This window comes from Lonchura striata, chromosome 2 (assembly GCF_050655825.1).
Source record: "Lonchura striata isolate lonStrDom1 chromosome 2, ASM5065582v1, whole genome shotgun sequence".
NCBI classification, from domain to species: Eukaryota; Metazoa; Chordata; class Aves; order Passeriformes; family Estrildidae; genus Lonchura; species Lonchura striata.
Genome location: NC_140704.1, coordinates 38,954,888 through 38,972,331, shown reverse-complemented (window position 1 = coordinate 38,972,331; position 17,444 = coordinate 38,954,888). Strand labels below are relative to the sequence as shown.

Genomic DNA, 17,444 nt, shown 5'->3' with positions numbered 1-17,444 from the left:
ATAATAACCTTTCACTAGGAAAGAAACAAGGGCTGGCTGAGACTAACATTTTATAAAATAATTGAACAATGCACCTCCTGAACACAAAAACACTGGCACAGGCATCCAGACCAAGGTCATTCTGCAAAGACCTACATTGAGAGGGACAGACCCAACCCTGTCAGTGATATTCATGCAGAGAGACACCCAGCAAGGCAGCAGGATTTCATTCACTTCCTGCACAGGCATACACAGCTACAGAGGTGAACATGTGATTCCCAACAACTTGAGGAGCAATTCTGTTTAAAGGCTCACAATTAACAGGCTCACAAAGAGATTTGCCCCTAGTTGGATCTGAAAATCATTGGAGCCACTTTCACCCTGTGACATCTATTCTGGTTTATAATTTTGATCCAAAGTATTGTTGTGTCTTGTAAAATACAAGATATTCTGAAACCAGGTCAGGCACAATAAGCATTCTGGGGTAAAAATAAGGGGAAAGTCCATCCTAAGAAGAAGTGATACTTCATTGTGACAGCAACATTTCTTCATGCTACTCCTCGCAGGCTGATGGCTGATCCTGGGCACAAATCGCTGGAAATCCGTCTCCCTGACCTTAAGGACGTAAGTTAGGTCAATGGTTCCCAACTTTCCGGACCGATGGCCAATTGAAAAGGATCAGCATTTTTTGCAAATCGTCACACACGCTTACCATCAACCTTCTGATTGGAAGCTCAAAGGTGATGTGGCTCAGCAACATGGCTCCAACACCTTCTTCATTACCCTTGTGGGATGACCAGTGCTCAGCAGACACAAGTGAAGAGGTCCTCTTGGCTGTAGTCATCTCAGAGAAACTTAGAAATTCAATTTGTTCACTGGCTCCCATGTTTTCCCAAGTTGTTTCACACCATATTCCATGAGCCAGCTCCCGTGTCATCATCCAGGCATAAGCCCTGTCACAAACTGTGCTCCCCCTTTTCTTGGCTGCCAGGAATCAGCCTGACATTCTAAAAACTGAATCCCTCTCACTGCAAACACAACAGCTCACTGAAGATGCCACCCTTCCACTTCGAGGACAAATATAAAAAATTCTTTTAGCAAGGAAGGAGGGAGCAGAAACGTTTTCTGTAATTAAATGTATGGAATTAAAAGCACAGAAGCACACAAACACCACATAAATCAATTAAATAAAACCAGCTACAATCAGATGACTTGCAGAGACAAGAAAGTAAAGAAAAATATTAAAGGGAGAGCTCCTGGGTGATCAGCAGATGGACTGTGAATTGAAGTTCAGGTAAGGAAAGGGACTTTGGGCATTGGATTTCTTCTGTAATATAGCTCCTCTTTGCCAGCTTCAAACAACAGATCTGACCCCAAAATTACTCTTTTCCTCCAAAAAGAAGAAATCTCCTAGACCCAAAATATACTCAGTTCCTCTGATGACAAAGGAGAGGCACCAGCTCCAGTGTGTTCTAGTAAGCTGTAGGAGAGCAGCTTTAACAATTTTATTAACATCCTCTGAAGCACTTTGACTTTTTTTTTCCCTTGAAAAGAATCGAAGTTTACCAAACAGGGCCACATATTCCTTATCATGTCATTGCTTTCTTATTGGAACTATCATTGTGGAGTCTTCAGGGCAGTCAAAGAAGTTTCATGGGCTCATAACTGATTAAAAAATGGATTACCAATGAACACCTAAGGAGAAAAAAAATGCACATATCTCACTCTGGGTTTAGTGTTAATGCTCTTCCTTTGCACACTTCATTAGGCTTTTAGATTCCGGGCTGTCCATTGTATAAAATTCTCAGCACTATTAGAAACCCTGGCACTCATGCAGAGTGCTTCAGAACAATGACAAAGTTTGGCAGAAACCCCATTTGAACTGCCCACGTCAGTGACTCTACACATCCTTGCACTGGTGTTGGATTGCCTCAGTTAGGCTTTTCTTTGGCTATGGAAGGTTCCAGCTTCATCTTGGACAACAAGGTAAAACATTCTGTGGTTATTAAACAAACTGAAATGGGGAATATATCTGAAACAATACTTTGGTACTCACAGAATAAAACTGGGCATTTTCTGTGACTTGTGCTATACACTTTAATTCACTTTCTCAAAAATTTATAATGATCCTTATTTTTACAACAAGTAAATACCATTACCTATTTAAAAATCAAAGCTATTATTGCAACATGTTTTCATCAAGTTTGTGTGAGTAATTGCATATTAAAATGGCAAACATCCCTTCCAATAACACCCTGGCAGAGTTTGCTTCTTCTGCAAGTAATAAAAGTGAAAGAGAGCAAACTGTGCTTCAAGATATTTGGCTGCTGCTCCATGAGGCGGCTGATGCATTCCAAATGTCTGTCAGGTCACTTTGCAACACCAACCACTACTAATCAATAGTGAAATCTTTCTCTCTATGGCTTAAATATATTTCTGCTTTCATTAAACAGAAGAAAATTGCAAATTAGTTGGATTCTACTGGACCATGCAGCTTGGAGAAACACACTGTCATCCTGACTGGGTAGGAGTTTAGATGCTGCAGTTAAATTATGATACTTAATCAACTGTCAACCATGCACACAGGTTTTGTGAAATGCACTGCAGTATCTTATTGCTGGTCTTCACAAGAGGCAGGTCAGTCTATACAGGCTGTCTTGTTTCTAAGCATCAGAGCATTTTTCCTAAAGCCCCAAACTCAGCTTCCCCTTTCTAGGATTGAGCCTTTCTTCACCTCTTTCACTTGGCCCAGAAGTCATGTCCTTTTCTCTTACTCTTCATATATCTTCCTTTTCTTGATTCCAAGCTACTTGGAACCGAGATCATATCCGTCTTTGTTTGAAGACTCTATAGCAATCTGCATGTTGCAGTGGTACCATAAATAAAAAGTAATAAAACTGCTAGGAAAGTCTTTTGAAAAGTCCATACTATTTTTACTATTACTCATGCTGTCACTATTTAAGAAACAATGCCAGGAAGATCTAGGATTTGAAGGGGACTTATAACAATTTTTGTAAGAATACACTATTGAAACTATGATGTTACTGACAGCAAAGTGTTTTGCAAGGTGTACAGGTTCTCCTGCTGCTTTTTTGAGTGCTTCTAACAGATGTTCAATTTCAAGTGGTCTGCAGATACCAATAGGCTGATAGTTCTGCAGGAATCGGAGCAGCAGATGTGCCCTGCATTATGTTTTGCTATTCCCTTTATGAATCGACATGTCACCCTGTGGGTTTATAGCCAGTTAATTTTGTAATGACATCACTATTTCTGTTCTTTTAATGATCCTCTCAGGATTTAATTTCTCAAATAACAGAACTCTTGATCCTGGAATTGCTATACAAAAGTAGTATATCATAAACAGATTTCTTTATATGATACAGTCCCACTTCCCACCAAATGCCTTTGCTGATAGCTTCTAGGTGGTGCTGGTATGCACGTGGATTCTCCCAAAGACCGCAGATTTACCACGTGGCCTCATTTCAGGGCTCTAGACAAACGTCTGTGCATCTCTCTCCAGGATCATTACACTCACACAAGTATCGCTCAGTGGCTGGAAGGAATGAGGATAGGAAGAGAATAAGGATAGAAAGAAAGGGGAATTCCATTGGCTCTGCTGTAGAAGGGAAGGTATTGCCCCTGTCAGGTGCTGCATTCCACGCTGGCCATCGTACCCAGCTGAAATCAGAGTGCACAGGAAATTGTGCTGCATTTTCCACTGACAGGGACCCGATTGTGAGGACAGCACTCTGGCTGTTGGCTTGGATGTTTCAATCTTAAAAGGGAGCCAAGTTTTTTCTCCCTTAAATACAGTTGTGGAGTTTGTTAGAGCCCAGAGGTTTTTGGGCAGAATCTCTGGTAGCAGCTGCGGGCTGCACAGAGCAGCCTTAGGACACCACCTTTCTTCCCTGGAGTATTCAGTACTGGTAAAGAATGTCTTTCTTCTTATTTTTAAATACAGAGAGGAAAAAGTGATGCTATTACAGCTGTATTTAAAGGACTTTTGGCATTTCCTTCATTGAAACTAACTATTAGGTATTTTTAAATATTGACTGGAAAAAACATCCCAGGTTGTAAAAGGTCCTAGTTAGGTATGTTGAGTTTTGAAAGCTTGAAATACACCTGAAAACTTTTAACTTTGAGAAATGAGAACTGCATAAGCCTACATTTTGCCTCTCTCTCATTAACTCAGAAATTATATTCCCCACATTACTGCAAATATCAAAATACATCTTTAGTAAAAGCCAACTTTTGAAAACCACCTTTGGTCTTAAATTTAAGGAGTGAATGCAATCTGCTCTTACTGCTCTAGCTGAGAGATCAAGGCCTTAGTTTCTAAGAATCATACATAATTTTTACACACATACAGGAAAAAAACATCTCCAGTTGTGACCACAGGCAGAGTCTTCACAGCACTCACAGGAACTGTGTGGTCATGCTGGGGTGTGAATCCACCCATAGAAAAGATGAGGAAAGCCGTCCTAAAAAGATGAGGTAAGGATTTTTCTGAGTTTTCCACAGTATTTTAGGGGGTTTTTTTTGCCCATCTTGCAGTTCACATTACTTAGAAAAAGTTGAGTATCTGCCTTAGTACAAGTCTCAGAATGAAACATATGAAGTTCAGGAAAGCTAGTGCTGAGGTTAAATCAAATCAATTGGCCTTCAGCACTGAAAAGTATCAAGGATAAAGCTAGTCCACACCTATTAAATGCATGAATTACCTGACTTCCCTCTTAGCTGAAGCTGTAAGCAAGTGCATTATCTAATGACATACTGAGCCCATGGATATCTCAGAGTACTCTGAAAGCAAAAGCATGTTCCATAGAAACATGGCACATCACAAGCCTCCAGACCCACCTCTCTCTCCTCTTCTACTCTAGCCTCCCAAGAAACGCTGAACCAAACTCTTCCATCACCTGAACTCAGCATTCCTGCCCCAGATGATCCCAGCAGCCAGTCATGACTTTCAGCCCCTCTCCCAGACACCTTGAACTATGGGATGAAAATCATGCGCAAAAACCTTTTGCTCCTCTGGCATAACCAAAGTACTTATACCTATGAAGTTTGTTTTCGTAAGCACCTAAACATCCTTGCTGGCTTTCCTGAGAAGTAGGGACCACCATCAAATTGTGGAGCTAAGCCAGGGGCATTGCCTTTGTCCAGCCTCCTCCAATATGGAGGCATGGCCACACAGGGACTTCCAGAGCCTCTCCAGCACTTCCCCTCCTTCAAAACCCAAACTCCCAGCCAAAACACACACCTTGCTACCAACACACTTTCCCTGGCTCAGACTATGAAAAATGAAACACACATGGAAGATGCTGGGCATGCTGCTCACCAGACAACCTCAGGGTACTCAGATAAAGCCACCAGGAGTTCAGCAACCCAACCCTGGTGAGACCCACTATATTTAGGGTATGACTGCTTTCTAAAAATGCATTATCTAGACAAAACAGTTGAATATCTTAGGGATGCAGGTTCTGGTTTTCCGAATATTTCTGATATTTACTCTGACATTTCCTCTGAGTGTGTGTTTTGAAAGGAAAAGAGTTTTCTGTTGCTTAAGGCCAGTCCTTCCTGTTTGTTAGTTTATACCAAACCTAAGTTTTGACATGAACAAAATTGTTGCTTTAAGTCTGATTTCAAACATGTGGTAAAGGCAAATCTAACAATTTTATGAGATACAGTTACTTTTGTAGAGGGTGAGTCTGCCCTGGGGAATTTCCCCTGACTAGATTTATCACAAGTTTTTTGAACCAGATAATTTTGTTTGATAGCACATCTGGCAGCATCATAAAATCTTGACGTCCCAAGCTATTACACAGGAATTACTTTTGTAAATCATTTATGAATATTACTGATGTATGCCTATTCTGGGCAGTAAGAAAGGAAACGGAACGCTGAAGGACAAAGGAAGGGAAAAAGAATTCCCTGCCCTTTCAGGGCTCATCAGATAGGCTGGGTATTTATCATTTTAAATGGGAAACATGTTGTCAGTAATGCAGCTGAAAAGTCCACATAACACAATTTGTTCCCCATATTCCCTAAATAGGCAAAAGGGGAAGGTATTCTACCTGAGGAAAATCATATATTGATCTCTCCTGAAGAAAAATCTGTCCCTGTCTGAATCTCAAATAAGACTTCACAATTAAACACCACATACTGGTAAAACCATAGTAAACACAAACTTACAATTCAGGTAGACTAAAGGAGGAAAGTTGTACCAAGCCCAGCACTGAGGCAAAATAAAAGACCCATTTTAACTCACCAAACCCCCCCAGTATTTACAAAATCCCCCCCAATCCACACAGTGACCTGCCTTTTGAATGTGGCAACATGACTGAATGGAACTCTATATAGCTAAAATGATTAGCTGCTAAGCATACACCTTCAGAAAGAAAGCTGGCAAATCAAAAGCTTTTTGTATCATGAACTACTACACTATTAGCAATTTCAGAAGATTGCACCTATTGATTTGGACTGGAAAGATCTCAGATATTGAAATAACTCTACTTCCACCTTGCCAACCTCAAAGCCTGGCATTACATTCCTTTTGAACATGGATGGGGAAAGTGACACCAAACACACCATCACTAGGTGGAGGGGCAACAGAGGAGTCACCCCAAATGAAACAACAATGGGGAGCTACAACAAGCTCTTCACTCTTCATTCCTGACATGCCCAATACGGGGAGCTACTGGATGTTATTTTCGCTGATCCAGAGCAGAGAAGAAGGTCACTTGCAATACTCCGCAGAAAAATATTTCCAGCCTTAGGTAAGAAGGCATTTTGTTGGGGAATTTCCCTGTTTTCGGAAAGCAGGGAAGAAGCAATTCTCTGACAGCTCCTATTTGACTTTGAAACTCCAGGTTCCTTCAGACTATGGCATGTCTGCGAGGGATGCACAGAGCCATTACAGAGCACATGCCAGTATTGCACCACACACTTTCCCTGACAGAGCAGAAAAATTCTAAATTTGGCTTCCTCCCAGGAAGCACATTCCTGTCCATACACACCCAAATGGATTTATCACAGCTGAGCATACTGCCCACTAAAATCTGAAGTGGGCTGTATCCACAGGGTGCTGAGGACCCATCCTGGCAGGGCAGTGGTGTGTCAAGAGTCACCAGATGCACCGCGTAGAAAGGAGGTCCTGGTTTATTTGGAAGTGGCAATACTGAAAAAGAAGCTCCAACATGAAAAAGCAAGTTTAAGTTTTTGGTAATTTCAGATGAACTAGAATCTAAAAATGACAATGTAATATAGTTTCAATTATCAAAGCATAGGTGGTTTCAAGCTGCACAAAGAGCTCCACCAGAAAAAAAATCCACAACATGACATAAAGGAAGAACTGAAAAGAAATGGTGGTTTCCAGGGTCATGAGTGGTATGTGCAGGGTATCATCTGGACATTGCTCCTCAGGCTTGACAGCATGAGACAACATTGGCTGTGGCTAAGAAATCTGAAATTCATGTTCTGTTTACCCCCCTCTTCCTGAATGCAAACACATGTTCTGTCTTTCCAATAATGATGGACAACACATGCACTGAGTAGGTACATTGAAAGTCATCTGTTAATTGCAGATACATGTAAATGACCACACAGCAAGCTTTCCCAGGGAGACAGGACTGGAAAAAAGGGAGGCAGTTACACCAAGAATAGATGCTGTGAAAAAAAACTTGAACAACAGAATCAAACAAGGTTGATTCATGTGGTTTTTTTCCTAATTCAATATAACTATTATCATACTATTTTAGATTGTTCCAGAATGTCAAAGAGTGATGAGGAGGGGTTTTTTTTCAGTCCATTACAGATAGCACTTGCCTCAGTAACTATGCCAATGGAAGAAAATCCATCATGTATTAACCATACTCCAATCTCCAATAGGAATATTCCCCATTTTGTGAAGTAAAGTGAGATGTGGGAGTCCTTGACCTTCTGAGTAATTAAGGGAAACAGAGACATTCTTGTTTTTATTAGAGACACAATAAACTATTTGAAAATAATTTGAATAGCTGGAGAATTATTCTATTTGCCTGCTCATGAGTAGTGCAGATAGTTTAGAGTTCTCTTGGGGGCAACACATCGTAATGAATATCTGCTATTCATATTTAATGCAATCTGCCAAAGAGTGCTTTTGGGAGGACTTTCTGTGTCAATATAATGATTAACAACAGGACTGGAAAAGTAAATGAATTCCTACAACGGGTGGGGCTGGCAAAAAATATCTTGCAGTACTATACCAGTTACACTGGATTTAACTGTACTTTTTTAATGATACCAGTGGAAAATCCATTTCCAAGGGAGGGGAAAAAAAGAGAAAGCAATCTTTAAGATGAAGCTCAAGTAGTAAATAATTGCATTAATAGAAGGAAAAACAATTCCAGCAGAAAACAATGCCCAAAACAACAATCTGCCTGTCCTGAGCATGTCTGAAAAGCCTGATATATAATACTGACTAAAAAAATAAAATAATTAGTGTTTACAATGCACAACCAGAAATAATGTTGTAGGTGCTTCCTTGTCTACCTCTTTGAGCTCCTCAGATGATCTTACTTTCCATACATTTTCTCATATTTCGAACACATATATAAAACAGAACATAAAGTCTTTTATTCTTTACAATACACTTTTAAAAACACCCCAGACAGAAAAGAATGGAAAAGCTTGGCTAAAATACAATGAGTGACCTTAATATGGAATTTTCTCCATGGCATCCCAACAGTCCCCTAAATAACACATTCAGATTACTTTTTTCCAAGCTATGTGGATGACGCAACCTTACTGAGTTTATATAAGTTCCAGGACATTCTTGTACCAGACTGACTGCTCTTCCCTGCCCCTTTATCAAGCTACTCCTGATCCTCCCTTGCAATAAATGGAAGGGGGGATATCAAGGATTTGAAGGATCATATTGGCAGCCTGAGGACCAAAATGTGGGATGGGGGTCAGAGGTAGAATATTGGGGTGCTCCCACCAAATGCCATGGGCTACACAAATCACTTGGTTCAAACAAATGCTCAAGTCAAGCAGAAAGGGAACAACTGCCAAACAAAGTGTTTTATTATTTAGTGGTTCCCACTGTGGTTATTGTCCAGACCCTTTTTTAATTTGGTCTAGGATATACTCAGGGATTCCTTTCATCACAGCATTAGCTCAGATTAAGCTTTTTCCTCCAGTTCAGTCCAACTGGCTTTCTTATGTAGTGGTATTGAGCCATGTTAAACTAATTCTGTAAAACACATTCTGGTGAAGTTCTGTTACAGGAACCAGTCTTGCAAAGATACTCTACAACTAACCAGCAGGGCTTCATCTTCCCCATGCTGATACTTGCTTCTGAAACTGCAGCATCGCTGTGGGCCTTGCAGTTCCATCAGCCATAACATAAAGGCAGCAATTTCCTCACCAGTTTTCTACTCCATGGATTTACTACAATGATTCGTGTGGCTTTTACATACCTGCCTTCTCAAATTTCAAGTTGTTATTCTCTTAGCTAGGGGTGTTTTCTTGGAGTTTGGGGTTTTTATGCAAGACTTATTTTTATAATAACAAATTTTTTCCGGAAATGTGTCACTACAGCCACACAACAGATGTTTTATGAAGAATATAAACTCTTCTAAAGCTGCTAACCTCACACCATTACAGTTGTCTTACTGACCTCTGGCAGCAGCATTAGGTTTCATGATGGCCAGATGGGGCCTGACCCTTCTTCCAGGGCTGATGGAAAGTGATGCCACTCAGAAATAACTGCTACTCACCTGAACATGCTTTTACTTTAATAAAATGTCAAGTAACAATATTTGCCCATATTTATTTATTTATTCCTCCCCAAAATATTTCACAAGTCTTCTATGATTTTCCTATTGCAAACAGGTCAGGGTCTGCAGGATTTCTGCCCATTTCCCATAGCTGCTCTGAGTCTGGCAAAGAACCAAAACCTCTTGGTCTATGACAGTCTGGTACAGGACCAAAAAGCACGGGAGTGCTTCCAGTTCTGCCTTCTCTCACCATTTCTAAATGAGGTAAGCAGTAACCTCCTGAAACCATCTCTGCTGTGTAGAAGAAAGTCCTCATTCATTAATGTGGCCAGGGAAGCCTGTGTGTCACCTGATGTCAAGAGTGAAGATGTCTGCTGTGTGTTCCATGGGGTAACACAGCGCTGGTAAATCAATCTGACTTCACAAAAGTAACGATCTTCTTGACCGTGGTCTTGTTCAGTGCTAATGCATCGCTCACGTACCCATAAAAGTCAGTTCTTTTCATCCTCTGACCTCTCTAGCACTATGACCAGACCTCCAATTATTAAGTATTTTGCACTATGTATCTCAGTATAAAAACAGAAGCCGAGTCACAGGTCACAGAGGCAACAGCATTATTAACATCAATGAAACTAAATCACTCCATCCTGAGCATTTATGGCAAGCCCCTTGTGCTCAGACAATTCATGTGCCTAAGATGTACTGTTGTCTTTTTCATGGGACTGGAGATACCTGCCCCGACTGTAGATTAACATAACTTAATGCAACTTGATATCAGGTTATTCTGCCATCATTAAAAGTGTATAACCAAGACAGAACAAAATAAAACAAGACAAATACAACTAATACAAAAGCTCAAAGGGCACTAACTTTGAACAAAAGCTGTTGAATACCATTTTTTTATAAGATTAAAGAGATCTTTATAACATTCCTATTATGTAAAGTCATTTCTATTGGATTTTACATGAATGAAAAGAATCTGGAAGATAAATAGTACAGTAGCTTCAAGCATGTAAAGAGCACTGGTTTGGCCAACGTTTAATTTTTTCCTGTCTTTTCGAGAGAGCTCCATATTATTCTACCACACAGTATAAATTCTAACTTTAATAGAGACTATCAGTCATACTGACTTTGGCCTATGGGTAGTTTCATTGGGAAAAAAAAACAAATAAACAAACAAAATCTACAATGGAGAACAGAACCCTGAAATACAACTCAAAGCTCAACCTGCATGCTTCCAAGAACTTGTCTCTATAGATCCGGTTATATAAATCTCAAGTTCCAGAATCAGAAGTCTACAGACAGAGTAGTGACAATACAGGTATGAAAACAGAGTAGTACAAACCACAGTAGTCATCCTGAGGATTATGTCTCAAAAAAAATTCTCATTAAAGGCATCCTCCTTCTTATCTTGCCAATTTTTGCTGATATTTGCAAACACTATCACCTTGAGCTATGTACAAAAACTGCCAGGCTTTTGTACTCAGTCACAGAGAGACAGTGCTGTAGAGCACCTCCACAAAAATACTGACCTGAAAATGCTGGGACCAGGGCATAAAGACACAAATCCCAAGATTTAGGAGTAGCCACTTCTAAATTTTGCATATTGGCAGAAATTCATACTAAGTAATACTTTTCTGAGAGGCTGTGCACTGACTGGTTTATTAATCATTAATAATGCATCAGCAATACAGTCTTAATTCCACAGAAATAATTCATCGAAAAGAAAACCTCTACATTGCTGATCATATAATTTTGGCAGAAAGTGTGTTGTTCCACACATGTGCTGTTTAGTCAAGACTTCTCATATTCAACAGTTGTAACGTATTTAGACAAGCACCTTCAACAACAAACTGATTTCCAAAGCTGTACATATCTGGGTTTCCTGGGTGATAAATACATCAGTCACCCACTGCAAAGACCTCCAGAAATGTATCTTGTCTAAATGATCCTACTTAGTAAGTTTGTACCTGGGACAGCTTTGTTTGGAGCCACTTAAACACATATAAAACTAAGACCAAGCAGAAAGCATGCCTGTCATAAGGCAAAGAAAAAACTTTGCCCAGCTAATACATCCAGCAGTACTGCATGTAGAAATGTCGTAGTTTTGGCTGGGAGACTTCATTTTCTTCCTAGAAGCAGGTAGAATGCTGTGATTTTGGGATTGAGTATGAGAATAATGTTGATAGCAACAACTAAAGCATCACTGTGTTAAATAGTGTTTACTATAAGCCAAGGTTTTACTCTTCTCAGTTTTCCATGCTCTAACAGTGAAGAGGTGCACAAGGAGCTGGGAGGGAGCACAGCCAGGACAGCTGACCCAAGGGATATTCCATGAGGTAAGATGCCATCCTTAGTATATAAAGGGGGGAGAGTTGGCCAGGAGCTGCCAATGGCTGCTTGTGCTGGGCATCTGTCAGCAGGTGGTGAGGAACTGTAGTGAGCATCTCTTGTCTCTCCTGGGTTTTACTTCTCTCTCTCTTTTTGTTGCCTTCCTTTTAATTACAATTATTCTTTTATCTTATTGCAATATTAAGTCGTTCTTATCTCAAACTATGGGGTTTACCTTTTTTTCCCCCTCAATACTCTTCCTCATCCCACTGTGGGGGAAAGGAGATGTGAGATAGTAGCTGTGCAATAGTCAGTTGCTATCTGGCGTTAAACCACAACAAAAACTCAACCACAGACTCAAGGGCTCATTCTGCAGCCACAGGCAGCTCACAGAGACCAGCTGACCAGTGGGCTGTTCTTCGGAAGCTGGACATGAAGAAAAGAGCTACTTATGGAAGAAAACTAAAGCAGTTTTAATAACTGTGCAACTTCAGAGCATTCTATACAGAGGACTCATCATCATTCATGATTACAGAAAGGTCAATTCTTCCTTAAAAGCAACACTGGATTCTGCAGCTAATATAATAATGCAGCATATACCAAAATGCATAGCAGGTTTTGTCACTCTTGGTTTCCATAGCTTTGACATGCCATACAGTTGGCCTGTTTATTTTTATGAAAACAAGAGGAAGTGAAAATGGTATTTCAAAACAAATGCATGCTCTTTGCCCAGGTAAAATACATCATAGATTAACAACTTCAATCACTCCTGGTATAATTTCAGAATGAACACGATCAGTCTTTATTAGAGGAGAGCTGGTCAATAAAAGGTATTAGTACCAAGCACTTACTTGCAGGAGATGGGGTGCTACATCCACTAGTTGGTGGGTGACTCTGGAGTCCATGGAGGGAAGGTAGTGACAGTCCACCAATGACTGGAGGAAAAAGTAAGGGATATGGTGCTGCTGGATAGTGAGTCATATGTCCATTCACGGCCGGTACTGGACATGTGCGGCTACTGGTTGTCATGTTAACACCTCACAGTGGACAGCTATTATGTTGCATCACTCCAGGCCAAAAAATTAGGTACCTCAAATTATGAATGATGAGGGCTGTCAAGCCTGAAGGTACAGCTTAAGCTTGCGTGATGATGAAAAGGTAATTCACTATATCAGGTCCAGCCTATATTTCATCACTGCTTCCTACTGTTCTCTCTTCTAGGACATCCTTGCTTTGCAGACTGTGGATAGAAAGTCTTCTTACTCTGGTATCAGGGTGCAGTTCAGTTCCTTATACAAATGTTTCTCTGGGAGCACAGTTGCTCTCTACAGACGCATAGTGACACAGTCTGGGGGAAGAAAACAATATATTGATTAAAATATACATATTTTTTAAATGTGCATATAGAAGAACCTTTTTTCTCATTGTTATTTTTGTTAAATTACAATTTATTTGTCAGTATCCCACAAGATCAGCTCATGTAAAACTCTTACCCTATTACTGAAGCTAACAGCAGAACACCCATTGATTTCCCTTGCATGATGTGCAGCACCAAAAACTATTTCTAGTGTGACGCAGTCTTGTTGTGAAAACTGCCAGATTTAAAACCAACACATCAATAATTACCTGAAATACTGATGCTGGAGGAGAAAAATAAGCAACTTCTGAAAAATTTCCCCGTGTATGAAAGCTTTCAGTGTACCCCTAAAAGCTACAGATGGATTGGCACTGAGGAGAGTCTCAACTCCCTTCAGTGCCATGGCTCAGGCAGGGCACTGAGGCATGCACCTGAGGGCAATTTTTGGTTGGGCTGTTAAAGAGGCAATTGGTTTAATAATTACTGTTTTCACAAAGAATAGTAAAGTTTATTATTCCTTAGGAGACACCTCACTAATAGTTTTCTATTTTTTTTTTGAGGGGTTCAAGGAACTGCCCAAACAAACAAGCACCCATCATTTCATAATGTGGGTGACTGACTTACTTGAGTCAATACACTGCTCCTGTGCTCTGCTAGGGAACTTGCTTGCCCTCATGACCACCATCTTCAAAGTCATCCAGAGCTCCACACATCTTCCTCAGTGTTTCACCCAAACAGCTGCCACCTTTCAAAGGTTCCTTAATTTTTCAAGCTTTGTACCAAAAGCCTCAGTCTGATCACAGGAATATCACTTCTTGTGATATCCGTATGAAATTTGCTCCCACATAGCAGTTCAAGGCTACATGGTCTCTGAATCAACCTGCTGGTGCAACACCAGCAAGTGCTATTGGTGTCTTACTAGGAAGGCTGCAACCACTTCCACATTGCAAACACTGCTCCTGTAGCTACTCATGCACTTCTCCAGGCAAAAGCCAGTGAGTGCTGTAGCCAGCACCTGAGCTCACCCTGCACGAGAGTTTACTCATCTCCTCCAACACATACTGAAGAAGGAAGACAGTAGGAGCCACAGAGCAAACTCAGCCTCCCAAAAGTAAGGCAGTCCACAGCTGACTAAAGCTTTGTTTCCTGAGACAATGTACTACACACTTGCGTCTGCCACAGTCAGTGATCAGTAACCACATCCACCACTATATAGCACTTCTATCTGTAATTCTTTGAAATTATAGCCTGAAACCAAAGGCAAGAGGATTTTTGGGTGGGAAAACAAAGGAATGGTGAAACGATGTGTCAAGGTCACAAAGCAAAACTGCTGCCAGAGGAGGAAAACTGTGACAACACAGTACTGACTATCACTGCTGCTACTCAGCGCACCAGTTGTCGGTAAGAATTCAAATGAGCAAGGAGAAAAAAGAATAAAACCCAACTCTGGTGCATATGTTTGCCTGTCAGAGAGCAGTGGAGTGTTTCTGCTCTGTGAGGAATACCAGCAAAGGTTACCAGCTGTGCATGTTGTCAGACAGCAGTTTCTGCTGAGTGCAGCCTGCTTGGGGATAACTGAAATGTAGCTTGTAAGTATTTGATAACTGTGTAAATTATGCACAAAATGCCTTTAATGCTAATGGATGCAAACCTATGCAGAGATGAAGCTGTAAGAAGGGGATACAACAAGTGAAGGTGCAGCTGCTGGCCGGCCTGAACTCGAGGACCACATGCCTGGAGACCAGTGAAACCAGGCAGATCTTTTGAGGGAGCCCCAGCAGCTAAAATACATTGACTCACTAGCAACACAAAATAAGATGAACCATCGCTGCTGCCTGCTTTACCTAGCTAAGGCTTTATGAAGCTTAAGAGACAAGGAAAGTCAAGTATCAAAGGAACATGCAAAGTTTTATAAAGCAATTTTAGAAAATACCACACTTCTAAGAGTTTGCAAAAAAAAAAAAAAAAGAATAGGAGAGGGATGCTGATGAATACCAGCCCTAAAAATGTGTGCATTAAATTAAACACAGAACAAGGTCATCTATTTTTAAATTATGTAGGGCTTTGGTAACAAAATTCATCTTATAAAACTATCTAATACCTTCAATTATACTTCTATTAGCCAGAAAAATGCAGAGCTCATCATAACTTAAAAACATTCCCAGAACCACATCAAATATATTTGCATATTTAAGTGAAAAGTATTGAGAAATAAGCAAATCCTTCAGGACAGAGGAGGGAAAAGGCACTCAGGAAAACTCTTTGCTCAGTTCTTTGTTACTGAAGGAACATGATTTGTGATGGAATTGGCGATGACAGAAAACAGCAGTATTATAGCCCCTCAATATAAAAATACATATATTTAACAGTGCCAAAACTAGGTTATAATCATATAGTTTTGCATGCTTATAATTTTACATGAGATGTAATTATAAACTGGAATTACTACATGAAAGTAAGCTTTTCTTGCCTTACTCAAAAACCGCCTTCCTTCCACCACTCATGGCCAGAAATTTCCTGTAGATAGCTGTGCTGAAGATAAGCCTTCAGAACTTGTTCTTCTTCAGAGTTCTTCAGAAATTTACTTTTCATAGGCAGAGAGAGAAGACAGTGTAAAAGTCATGATACACAAAACAGTGTATCATTTGACTCCAAGCTTGGAACCTTGGGAGCACCAGGTTGTTCACATAGCTGAACATCTGTGTGATGGTCAAGGAGCAAATTGCAGGCAGAGAGCTAGATATCAGCAGCTCCAGATTCTTGTAAATGTCACTTGTGTTCTATGGTTACCAAGGAACTTCAAGTCACCAGCTCTGCTAACAGAGATTACTGACCCATCACCTTCAACACTGCACAGCAGAGGACATCCCAAAGTAGAAACTGCTGCAGAACAGGAAACCCAACTATGAGTTTCCCATTCACACCAGTCCCATGACACATTTCACTAATGTATCACCAAACGGACACATTCACGTGCCTGAACTCACTGATGAGGATCTAACACTGGATATCAGCCAGAGATGTCTAGGCTTCATGTGATTCCAAGTTGAAAACATCTCTTTTGCCTAACTAAACCTGTACCATAGCTCAAAACACTGTACGGCTGTCAGCTTTGTGAAGGAGATTTTCCTTTGTTGTCATTTGCTATGGTAAATTCCCATAGCAACAGCATGGATTTCTGCCCTGGAGGCAGAAGGCAAAATTTTCAGAAAATGGTTGTGACCAAGGGACTTCAGAGGATATCCTCAGCATACAATGAAAATCCTCTTCCATAGACTTTTCCTTAGCGACTGTTCATGAGTACAAGGCCCTTAGTACAAGCAGTATGGAAAAGGATCATACAAAAAAGTTCCTTTGAATGTCCACCAAGAGATGATCACACTGTGCACTACTTTGCATTGAACAGCAGCCAATGACTTTTCTTTGACAGAACATATGCCTCCTCCTTTTTGGTTTTTACAGGTCTTTTATTGACTTGACTTCAGTGATAAAGCAAATGGCCACAGGGGAAGAAGGCTAGAGTAGCTCTAGTGCAGAGCAGAATATTTATCATCTGCAGTAAATGCAGCAGGTGTATCTGTCTCTTCCACATTTCTTCTCAATGTTTGTGCACCTGAGAAGAAATTTAAAACTACCAGATTTTCACATATAAGCTTCAAATTTTATTGGATAAAGAGTAACCCAACTTTTCTTATTGTCTCTTAATTTCCCATGCATTTTGCACAGGCTTGACTACTAAAAACAGGTTTGCTCTTCAGACATGTCAATTCTCCTGAAATATACTAAATGCATTAAGCCTCATTCATAATATTGCTATTTAACTTCCATTTGGTAACAATATTTGTTATTACTGTACCATAACTCATCCTTTTGAATTTTTCACTTGTATGAGATTTATTTGAATTCCTAAAATCCCTTTGCTGTTACAGGTGACTTTGATGCACATCAACAGCTGGACAGGCAAGAAGCCAAGGCAGGAGGCTTGGCCAATTGTTCTGTGTCAGTAGGAAGGTTACAGT

The 17,444-nt window shown here is 40.4% G+C and overlaps 1 protein-coding gene across 3 annotated transcripts in view; it reads right to left on the bottom strand.

Annotated features, from left to right (window-relative positions):
• Positions 1-17,444, bottom strand: part of RARB (retinoic acid receptor beta) — a 319,974-nt gene that overhangs the window by 177,897 nt on the left and 124,633 nt on the right. For all 3 annotated transcript variants that reach the window (XM_021538079.4, XM_031503873.3, XM_085573205.1), the window contains exon 3: positions 12,920-13,416. In XM_021538079.4, the coding sequence (XP_021393754.1) occupies positions 12,920-13,097 (178 nt within the window). In that variant the 5' untranslated portion in view covers positions 13,098-13,416. The remainder of the gene's footprint in view (positions 1-12,919; positions 13,417-17,444) is intronic.